Source organism: Xenopus tropicalis, chromosome 5 (genome assembly GCF_000004195.4).
Source record: "Xenopus tropicalis strain Nigerian chromosome 5, UCB_Xtro_10.0, whole genome shotgun sequence".
NCBI classification, from domain to species: Eukaryota; Metazoa; Chordata; class Amphibia; order Anura; family Pipidae; genus Xenopus; species Xenopus tropicalis.
In genome coordinates, this window is record NC_030681.2 from 88,564,702 (window position 1) to 88,576,743 (window position 12,042).

Below are 12,042 nucleotides of genomic sequence, written 5' to 3' on the forward strand. Positions count from 1 at the left end.
CCACATAATAATTTTTTTTTTTTTACCTAAATGCTCCCCGATATCGCCCACCCGTAGGTGGGGATATTGGGGGAAGATCCGCTCGATTGGTGACATCGCCAAGCGAGCGGATCTGCTCGTGAATGGCCACCTTTAGTTATATTGAATACCTTATTCACAGGATTGATTTATTACATTGCATTGCTACAGTACAACTTTTAGCATTCTTTAAAAGCCCAGAACTATTTAAGGATATTAGTTCTCATTTACTAAGCTGGCTGCCTCAACTGATGAAAGCCTTAAAAAATATGCTTTTTATATTCTACCTGCAACAACGCTGACTGGTATAAAAGTATTTGCTTGATGCTTTTTGTATAACCTGTATCTGATTCTCCATATTTCTGTATGAGGGGGGCTTCCATATTTATGATGAGAAGGGACAAATTATATTATAATATAATTATTAAATTATTAAATTATAGTGATCAACATGACTTATAGGTAACTTTTAATGTACATCAATAAAAGTCTAGTTTTTTAGTATTCTCATTAGGCCCAGTCCAAAATTATGAACAAAAACTTGTTGCAGAATATCAGAACATTAGAGTTGAAAAAATATTTTTTGGATTTTTTTTTGGGGGGGGGGATTCAGATTAATCTGAGCTCTACACAATATTCTAGTATTCTGCTGCATCTTAAACAAGATCCAGGATTCGGTTATGCCAGATTTAAAAATTAGATAATATACATCGTTTACAATAACTGATCTATTCCCTTTATATAAAAAAACACATCATTCCTTTCACTCCTGGTTTGGGTTTGTTTACAGTCTAATTGCAGAGAAATCACATACATGTAGATTTTAAGCTCTTTTGGGCAGGGCTCTCTTCACCTCTTGTATCGGTTATTGATTGCTTTATACAGTGGTGTGAAAAACTATTTGCCTGATTTCTTATTCTTTTGCATGTTTGTCACACTTAAATGTTTCTGCTCATCAAAAACCGTTAACTATTAGTCAAAGATAACATAATTGAACACAAAATGCAGTTTTTAAATTAAGGTTTACGTTATTAAGGGAGAAAAAAAACTCCAAATCTACATGGCCCTGTGTTTTAAAAAAAATAACTTAACTGTGGTTTATCACACCTGAGTTCAATTTCTGTAGTCACCCCCAGGCCTGATTACTGCCACACCTGTTTCAATCAAGAAATCACTTAAATAGGAGCTACCTGACACAGAGAAGTAGACCAAAAGCACCTCAAAAGCTAGACATCATGCCAAGATCCAAAGAAATTCAGGAACAAATGAGAACAAAAGTAATTGAGATCTATCAGTCTGGTAAAGGTTATAAAGCCATTTCTAAAGCTTTGGGACTCCAGCGAACCACAGTGAGAGCCATTATCCACAAATGGCAAAAACATGAAACAGTGGTGAACCTTCCCAGGAGTGGCCGGCCGACCAAAATTACCCCAAGAGCGCAGAGACAACTCATCCGAGAGGCCACAAAAGACCCCAGGACAACAACTAAAGAACTGCAGGTCTCACTTGCCTCAATTAAGGTCAGTGTTCACGACTCCACCATAAGAAAGAGACTGGGCAAAAACGGGCCTGCATGTCAGATTTCCAAGGCGCAAACCACTTTTAAGCAAAAAGAACATTAAGGCTCGTCTCAATTTTGCTAAAACACATCTCAATGATTGCCAAGACTTTTGGGAAAATACCTTGTGGACCGACGAGACAAAAGTTGAACTTTTTGGAAGGTGCGTGTCCCGTTACATCTGGCGTAAAAGTAACACAGCATTTCAGAAAAAGAACATCATACCAACAGTAAAATATGGTGGTGGTAGTGTGATGGTCTGGGGTTGTTTTGCTGCTTCAGGACCTGGAAGGCTTGCTGTGATAGATGGAACCATGAATTCTACTGTCTACCAAAAAATCCTGAAGGAGAATGTCCGGCCATCTGTTCGTCAACTCAAGCTGAAGCGATCTTGGGTGCTGCAGCAGGACAATGACCCAAAACACACCAGCAAATCCACCTCTGAATGGCTGAAGAAAAACAAAATGAAGACTTTGGAGTGGCCTAGTCAAAGTCCTGACCTGAATCCTATGGAGATGTTGTGGCATGACCTTAAAAAGGCGGGTCATGGTAGAAAACCCTCAAATAAAGCTGAATTACAACAATTCTGCAAAGATGAGTGGGCCAAAATTCCTCCAGAGCGCTGTAAAAGACTCGTTGCAAGTTATCGCAAACGATTGATTGCAGTTATTGCTGCTAAGGGTGGCCCAACCAGTTATTAGGTTCAGGGGGCAATTACTTTTTCACACAGGGCCATGTAGGTTTGGATTTTTTTCCTCCCTAAATAATAAAAATCCTCATTTAAAAACTGCATTTTGTGTTTACTTGTGTTATCTTTGACTAATAGTTAAATGTGTTTGATGATCAGAAACATTTTGTGTGACAAACATGCAAAAGAATAAGAAATCAGGAAGGGGGCGAATAGTTTTTCACACCACTGTATGTTACTCTGTATGTCCAATGCATGAAACCCACTTATTGTACAGCACTGCGGAATATATTGGCGCTTTATAAATAAATGTAAATAATAATAATAATATTAGGTTACCTATCTCATTTAAGCCCCTTAAGATGGTTTCCCAGTTATACCAAATGATCAATAATTAGATGAAGATGATACAATGGAGCGACTAATACAGTCTATTCTGGGAATGGGCATTAGTTAACATCTACTGTCAGGCTGTCTTAAAAACCATTAATAACTATGTTTCCTTTAGTGTAAAATGGATCCTAAGATAGTTCTGCTGGTACAAATCAACAGGGTAATCCAAATAAATACCTTTGGGTATTGACCAGCACCCTATTCCGTTCTGGGTCTCTAACTTCTTCATTAGAGAGCACATACTTCACCTACCATTCAATAAGGACTCTCTTTGATAATAATAATAATAATAAAACTCTCCTGATGATTAAGGTAATATATTTAGCTAGACTGAGATTTAATATAATACTGGAAGTCTGAATTGGGACAAGACACACTGTATCAGATTTTTTTAAACACCTAAGGCTTGACTTTGCATGTATCTTTCAATGGGGAACCTGTTTTATATGCCTGTACAGGTGTAGGACCCATTATCCAGAATGCTCGGGACCAAGGGTATTCCGGATAAGGGGTCTTTCTGTAATTTGTATCTTCATACCTTAAGTCTACTAAAAAAATCAATAAAACAAATATTAAACACAGTAGGATTGTTTTGCGGACAATATGGTTAATTATACCTTAGTTGGGATAAAGTACAAGGTACTGTTTTATTATTACAGAGAAAAAGAAAATCAATTTTAAAAATCTGAATTATTTGATTAAAATGGAGTCTATGGGAGACAGACTTTCTGTAATTCGGAGCTTTGTGGATAACGGGTTTCCAGATAATGGATCTCATACCTGTATATGTAAACACAACATTTGTTAGTTTGTTTTAATTGAACACAGAAGAAAGAAATAGACTACTAATTCATATCAAATTACTTGAGTCTTATTAAGTCATTTGCCCTTATATATTTTTTTCCTAAAGTAGGCCAGTGCTATCAACAACAATTGCTTTTTTTGTAATGTGCGGTTCATGATGATTATGCAGTTTGCTGTACTTTTTTGCACAACTTATTAAAAACTGTGTAAAATCATACCAGAAAAAGCTGACTTGTCAGCTGAGCTAGTAATAACCTGATCCCATGTGGTGGGTGGAAGAAATCTGCTAACGTTTCTGTGCTATAATTTGAAATGTTTAAATGGAACGGTCATTGCTTTACTGTTATAAATACACTTGCCATTATGCCTGTAATTAAATGATGGAACTAGGGGTAGCAGTTACTAAGATCTTCTATATCTCATCTCATTTCACTGCATCTCTTTCAAACAAAATGAGACGGATGGTAACTTAATCTTATCAGACACCATGGAATAGTATAGTGTCTTTTCAGTCATTCACTTTAGTACACTGAAAATGGAGAATTGTTTAATACTTACCATATTTCTTTTCTTCTGGCCACTTAATATATCAGCATTACACATGGGAGTTCTTTCTGCCCATAAACAAGACAGACCCCCACCCCCTCCAAAACCTTAAAGGCACTTATGGGGATCAAGACCTTGAAAAAAAAAAACTCTTGGGGAGGTAGGGTAGATGTTTGAATCTGTAGTTATTCCAGCAATTGCAAAATGATGAAGGATTGGTTTCCATCCCCCTGAGGCCTTTCTTACCAGGAACAAGACTGAATATATTCCCTTAAATTGCTCCAAACTCAATACATTAGCTCCTGGACTGAGATCCAGCGCCTGGACAGGAAACTTGAAGAACTGTCAGGAGAAAAGGAGAGACTGAACCCTCTAGGGCAGTGCTGTCCAACTGGTGGTGGCCCGCGACTCCCTTCTCTGTGGCGCCCACCTGTCTGGCTGCTTTGATGGTTTACCTTTGTGTAAACTTTAAATGGTATCAGTACTGACATTAACTGGCCCCCTGCATGGTTCACACCTCAGATTCAGGCTGTAATCCCCCTGTATTGTTTTAAATATGTAATCCTCTGTACTATTCACACCTTTTAATCTCTGCATTGTTCACACCTCAGGCTCAGGCTGTAATCACCCACATTGTTCTCCTGTTCACACCGTAGACTGTAGGGGCAGTGTCAGCATTGTGTCATTGTATGTACTGCCTGACCTATGTTGCCTGTGTGTATGGCACACACAGGCAGCATAGGGCAAGACAGATTATGGCACATACAGGCAGCATAGGGCAGGTGGAGTATGGCACATACAGGCAGCATAGGGCAGGCAGAGTATGGCACAGGCAGGATAGGGCAGGCAGAGTATGGCACACACAGGGAGCATAGGGCAGGTGGAGTATGACACACACACAAGCAGCATAGGGCAGGTGGAGTATGGAACACACAGGCAGCTAAGGGCAGGCAGAGTATGACACACACATGCAGGGTAGGGCAGGCAGACTATGGCACACACAGGCAGCATAGGGCAGGCAGACTATGGCACACACAGGCAGCATTGGGCAGGCAGACTATGGCACACACAGGCAGCATAGGGCAGGCAGAGTATGGCACATACAGGCAGCATAGGCAGACAGAGTACTGCCTGTGTGTGCCATACTCTGCCTGCCCTATGCTGCCTGTGGGAGGTTAACCTGGCAGGGGTTTTGTTCTGGGAGTTTGTTAGCAGTTGGAAATAGCCATTAAACGGTCCCTAAGGTGTGTAATTATGTGCTGGGGGTTGCTGTGCTATCCACAGGGGAGGAGGAGGCATATGGATTTAAGGGTGTTTTATAATATAACATAATATAATTCTTTCACATAAGAATGATGGTTGATATCCCCGTAGTGAGGACCAGGCATTTGGGTTTTTGCTGTACTACCACCATTGTGATAACTGGTTTGAAGTGGGTGTGGTTTAAAAAAGGGGAGTGCTCAAAACTGACTTCCATTAGTGGCCCTCCACTGTGTATGTTGGAGGAATTCTTGCCCTCGACACCGCAGACGTTGGACAGCACTGCTCTAGGGTATTGAAAGTTGCTCCCAGGTAAGTAAGGGACTGAGAAGGAGTGAGCTGGTGCTTTTCCGAGTTCATAAGCAACCCATGGGCCTCCAGGAAACTAATAACCTTGTCTCTGTGACATCTGAGAGTCTCCTCTCCCTGACATCAATATGACATCTATATTATCTCATATAAAGGCTCCCTCCAGCCTCAGAACAGCTTTCAAAGTGATCAAGACCTTGAAAAAGACTCTTGGGTAGGTAGATAGAACAAAGGGTGGGCACTGAAACTGGTAGTGCTTTCCAGAGACCTCCCTCTTTTCTCCAGGACTAGGATAAGAGTAGACAGGAAGCAGGGCATACTCCAGGTGATAACCCATTCTTAACACTTAATAGGACATGTTGGTTTGACAAGGAGTCTTGCCAAACTTGATTAAACTGCACTAGCCTGTCCCCAGCCTTCCCTCTTGTCGCTGGATATAGTTAGAAAGACTTCTTGGGTGGCTGGGATGCCTTTGTCTTATCTCCCAGTATTGGAGCCAAAGAGTGCAATGGATAGCTTCTGAGATGGCCATAAAGCAAGCTGGCAGTCTAGTTAAATCTACTACTGCCTTTGACATGGAGCCTGCAGTAACCTTTAATTCTGCCAAGGTTTCTGAAATAAATGTTTTTATCTGGCCCTTCACTCATGTTTTTGACTATGGTATCAATCTAGAGAGACATGCCTTTAGCCACTGAAATGAGAGCCACGGCTGGCGTGCATGATGCTCCTGCCACCAGAAATCCCTTTCTGAGGTCAGATTCCACCTGCCTGTCTATCGGGTATTAAGGGCAGTTGAATCATCAGTAGGGAAGGTGGTCTTTTTAGCCAATCTGATTTCTGGATCGACTGGAGAAGGGGTATTCTAATCTTTGACCTCACACTCTGTAAAAGGCTATAGCTTGGAATATTAAGTGCCTGGGAGAGACAGGAGAGCTTTCTGGCACCTTTTTGCCACTCTGGCAAGATGACAGAAAGAGAGACAGCAATAAAGAAATAAAAAAAAAAGGAGAGAGAGATAGAGGGGCAACAGAAAAGAAAAGTAAGAACGAGGACCTGGACAAAAACAACTGCATCTTGAAGAAGATATATTGTCCCAGTGGATTATAATCTCTCAATTATAGAAGAAATGTGATTTAAAAAGTTGTGTTTCGGGATGATTTATTAAACATTTCTCCAAAAACTCCCACCCATCTGTTCTATATCCTGTTGTCTGCTGTCCCAGGCTATGAAGAGCTGTCGCCACTCCAAAAAAAAGCACCATTTTACAAGGTATTTTTTTAAAGCCCAAAGCAAAACCAGCACCATGTATTATTCATTATTGCCTACAAGATTGGAAGGGTTTTCAGTTAATGCCTCTTTTAAAACTCTTATCCAGGAATGAAAGAAATAACTGCCTCATAGCCACATAGAATAAATGTATACTCCTAATCAAGATGGGCACCTCAAACATCTGCAATCTGGTGCGATCTTGGAGGAGACATAAGAAACACATCCAGTGGGAAAATGGAGCGATTTCACAAGAACAGCTCCCTGGATCCTCTGTGGCATGGGCAGCCTCCAGACCACCCTATGTCACACCTCAGGCCAGAGGAAAAGAAAAGTCTCACTCTAAGTCCGAAACTTTCTCCAAGTCCTCTTCTAGACTTCAAGACCATGCACTCTGCATTTATTTACCCAGAGAAGTTTCAGAACCACTTAAAGAACCTGATCAAACTTAGGGAAGTTCCATATGACCTAGGTGCCTTTAAGGTTTTGGAGGGGGAGGGACATATTATCCGTGGGGGGGTGTGAGGGTGTAATGCTTATATGGAGTGGCCAGGAAAATGGTTTAGGTGATGGTGAAGTAGTTAGCACCTCTGCCTTACCATTCTAGGCCCAATTCAAGCCAGGGCACTACAAATTCATACTAAACATGCATTTACAGGTGAAATAACTCTTTCATTTTTGGGGTATATGTCACAGTGGATTATACTGTATAATTTTTGCTAACTGGAGTTCTGTTTAACAGGTTATAACAACCAACAATTTATTTTTGTCTTTTGCTTTATCATAGTTAGAGATCTGATTTAAAGGACATCTATCACCCAGATTTTATTCCCACTATGGAGGTACTTGCAATCTGGTTAGGGGAAACAACAAATTTTTCCAGAAAAAAAAAAATGCAACTTATTGAGGCGGTTTAGCCACCATAGGCTAAAGTACAAGTCGCCGCAACAAATCGTGTGCTTATTTGTGACGCGACAATTAGTTGTGATGTCTTATTTCCCTGTGTGTCTTTGCCCTTATGGCAGCCATACACTGGAAGATTTTAGCTGCCGATTCGGGACCTTTAGATTCGGCAGCTTATCTGCCCATGTATGGGCACTCCCAACAGGACTACCAGACCAAGATCTGGCCTAAAATTCGGTGGATCTCGATCAGGCAGGTTTGATTTTCCATCGGTCCAACAGCGCCTATGCCTGCTGGTATAATTCAATTGTTTGGCCCTAGGGTGGACATATTCACTTTTACTGATATCGCTTGCCTCGTCTCCCACCATACACACACAACTTATTGTAACGTTTATATTGGTGCATGTATGGACACCTAAAGAGCTATAAATAGATGGATAAGGCTATAATGAAGTATTTGGCACTTATGGAAAATCCCTTTTGGGAATTGCATTGAATGTTGTTTCACATGCTAGATACATTAAAAAGGGTTTAACCAAAAGTATGTTTCTAATGTAAACCACTACTATCTTGAATTAGAAGCAAATCCTCAGCATGCTGCTGTTCTGCAAAAGTAGTGTATAGAAGAATGCTGTAAAACTGCAAGGGTGGTGGTGACTCTGAGTATGCTGAAATAAACGTACGCCAACAGTATCTTTATTGTAGAAGGCAACAGAACTCTGCCTGTGTAGGGTGCAAAGCCTGGGTAAATATCTGTTTAACAATGACACAACAGGTAGAATGACAGCATTTAAAGAAGAGCAAGCTAAAGTTCAGCCTGGGCTCCAGAGAGAAAAGAGTAAAATTCTATATTCTTTTTCGAAAGGCATAACATGACATTTAAGTGGCATTTCTTTGCCTTCCAGAAATCAAAGGAAAATACCAAAGTCATTTGCAAACGATGCAAGGCAATGCTGGGAGAGAAGGTGTCATCAGGTATGTTACATAACACTAATTCAGAGCTGAAAATATTCATTTGCCATGTGCGATTTGTACATACAGACAAAGAAATTAATATCTTCTCACACATTGTTTTTGAGATAAAACGCTAGAGAATGGGATGCCAATTCACCATATCTCCAGCTGGGTGAGAATGGAGGGGCAGTAGGCTATGTATTGCTTTTCACCAGCAAGGTCATACGGGACTTATATAATGCTCCTACAATGCATTATATCTTGAGAATTCCACTCATAATATTAATAAGAAAAGGCCACCCCCTTTTGAGGGCACAGGAGATTTCCATCTCTACTCTAAACTACAGGCTGGAAAATGCCCTCAGAGATTAATCTTTGTGTTATTGCTTTAAGTGATAGACCCAGAAAACAAAGAGATTTTTAAAAAATTGCTGTTAATTTAAACTTTTAACTTTAAAACAATCGAAAATTTGGAATTAATGTATATTCAAAAGTTGCTTAGAATTACAGTTTCATTAATTGTGCAAAAACATAAACAACCTTAACAAATAACTTAGCCACCCACATGCTGGGCCATATTAGGCTAATATGATTTTATGCTCTTGGGCTAACAGTCACACATTCATGCACCTTGTTTGATGGAGACCCATCAGACAAGGTGCTCCTCTTCCGACAGGCTTTTCAAACCCGCCCAATTAATATCTGGACAATTTTTGTGCAGATATCAGTTGGGAAAGCCCATTGGTCGGTCCCATACATGGGTTGATAAGGTGTTGACTCAATAGTTTAAATCTACCCTTGTATACCCACTTTAGGATTGTGTGGAACATAAACAAGTGAGAGTAAAGTGTTATCTTTATCTGTTTATTCATTTTGCTTGCTTTGAGCATTGAACCCTCTTTTACTGCAAGATCAAGTGTTAAAAGTCAATTGTTTTCTCTTTGTAGATGCTATCAAGTACTATATCACAGAAATAATGATTCAGCCATCAAGCCAAGGTTATAACATGATCTCAAGGTAAATGAAAGATAAACAACACTGCAAAACCTATGGATTCTTTATAATTTAGTATTGCAAAATGTCAGATTTGATCAGCTTCTTTGCATGGCTATTTTTTTTTTACTGTGTCAGTGTTTTTCTTAAACCATTGTTAATTAGGGCATATTGTACATTTAATAAGTGTAACCCCTTTTTGGCTATAATTAGACAAACCACGGCTATGGACAGAGCATGGGGTACTTTGGGACTCTCTTTCAAAGGAATGGGCCATCACTATGTGGAAGGAATTGGGATGAATGATGTTGATGTACTACAACTCCCACTGGTACCGTGTAGTGTGTTAGTTCAAATTAAGAAAGATGCCAGGAGCTCTTGCAATCAAACTGTTAACTCTTTATTGTCCAAGACAGATGTTATAAGCACAGGGATGAATCAATACTCGCAGAGACATGTAGATATAGCAGAACCCACTGAGGATAGCAAAGGAGGGTACCAACGGTTTATCCCACCTCTTGGTAGAGTCTGGGCAGGGTAAAGTACCTGTCAGCTTGACACCACTATGGAAGGCAGTCTGGATAGTGAAGTCAATCCCCAGGTTGATAACCTTAACTTTTGTGGGTCCTACAGCTGGGCAGAGATCAGGGTTTATACTAGCCTGTATCCTGTCACTAGTCCGTGGCCCTAAGATAAGGCAACATTGCCTAGTGGAAGAAATACTTCCAGCTGTCTTCTAGTTGGGGCTGAGCTGCCCTTACTATATAAATCTGACTGAACTCACTCCTCCTAGAGGGTTCTATTACAAGTACTGCTATTCTGGCTAAGCCTCGTTCACAGGGCCCTATCCCCGACTTCCTTCAGACTAGATATTGGGGTCTGAGGTGATAATGGCTGTACTGGGGCCTAGTGCTGCACCCAGGCTCAGAGGGAGCTGTGCTTAGGTAGCAGACAGGCAGCCAAAGAGGAAGTCACACCTCCTTGACAGACACTATATGAGGCTGCAATGGGTGTGAACAACCATATGGGCCAATAAAGGATAAGGTATAACTATAAACTGTTAAAAAGGCTTCTGCCCAGTAACAAGGGAAGGTGTGAAGAGGTAGGGATATCACACCATAGGGCATTTAAACCTATGGGTCCCTACATAAGGTTTTTCTTTGTTTGCTTTGCTAGAGACCACATAAACATCCACAGGCAGTACTAGACTTTAGGCATTTTGAGGCCAAAATCTGTGCCATGGGCAGGCCAACGCCAGGAAAAGTCTGATGCCAGCGTATGGGCTGATTCTCAGCCTACTTTTATCTGCAAGCCAGGAATCGGCATGTGGCATTAGCCTAAAACTGTGTGTCCCTTTAAAACATTCTCACAGAACTCCAGGCTGCAGTGTACTTAAACCCACTTGGCTTTGGGTAGCTCCCTATGCTTGTCTCCTGATATGGCCCTTTAGCAAATTTCTAGATATGGGTCTTATCTGTTATTTAGAGCTACTAAAAACATTTACGTTTTTCCAGGAATGTTTTTGCCATCCATATGGCTTTATGCTTGCTTAGTTATTATCAAGTACCCTTGTTTTGTCCACTATTACAGAGATAAATCTAATCCCATGTTGAAATAGAATTCTAAGGGAATGATTATAGCATATTAAAAAGCTTTCTGGGAAAGGTTTTCAATATAATACATCTCATCTGTTTTCCTTAGCCAAGTTGTAAGGCCCAGACATGGCCCCTTACACACAAATTACCCTTCTGTCTTTGTAAGATTGTAAGCTTTAAGAGATAAATAAAACATACATTTATCCATCCTTCTGGTCACTTACCCATTCTTGCAATGACCGGCTCTGGTTGCAAACTACTTCAAAAGTTTTGTTTGTTGTCTCTTAACGACACGGCTCCAAATTTGTCAATTCCTTCTTTTTTAAAGGTTTGAAATGATTTAGAACATGGTTGCTTTTCTTGTCTGGTAATAATCCCCAGCCTTGGAAAGTTTGAGTTCTATACAGTGGGGTGCTGACAGCACATAAAGTAAATGGATAAAACAACGCATTGTGTTTCTTTTAATGAGCCTTTACTTTTAGCAGCTTGTCTTATCTTTTGATACGTTTCATGGCTACACACTGTGAAGACTGATTTTTGTATCCACAGAATGGAGTTTTTGGAAAGTATTTTAGTGCGACTTCTCATGGAACACTCTATCTGTAGGAGTAGTTTTCGGTTCTGCATTCAGGAGTCAGATGGCAAGCACTTTTTTTTGGTAAGAAATGGTTTTAAGTTCACATTATGCTGGCACGGGTAGGATAATGTTTTAGCATCCACAGATGTCTAGGTCACTGGTATCCACAAATGTAT

The 12,042-nt window shown here is 40.4% G+C and overlaps 1 protein-coding gene across 3 annotated transcripts in view; it reads left to right on the forward strand.

Moving 5' to 3' along the window:
• The window catches only part of ube3d (ubiquitin protein ligase E3D), an 85,674-nt gene that overhangs the window by 15,047 nt on the left and 58,585 nt on the right, over nucleotides 1–12,042 (forward strand). For all 3 annotated transcript variants that reach the window (XM_031902405.1, XM_031902404.1, XM_002938455.5), the window contains exons 5-7: nucleotides 8,653–8,722; nucleotides 9,649–9,718; nucleotides 11,839–11,947. In XM_031902405.1, the coding sequence (XP_031758265.1) occupies nucleotides 8,653–8,722; nucleotides 9,649–9,718; nucleotides 11,839–11,947 (249 nt within the window). The remainder of the gene's footprint in view (nucleotides 1–8,652; nucleotides 8,723–9,648; nucleotides 9,719–11,838; nucleotides 11,948–12,042) is intronic.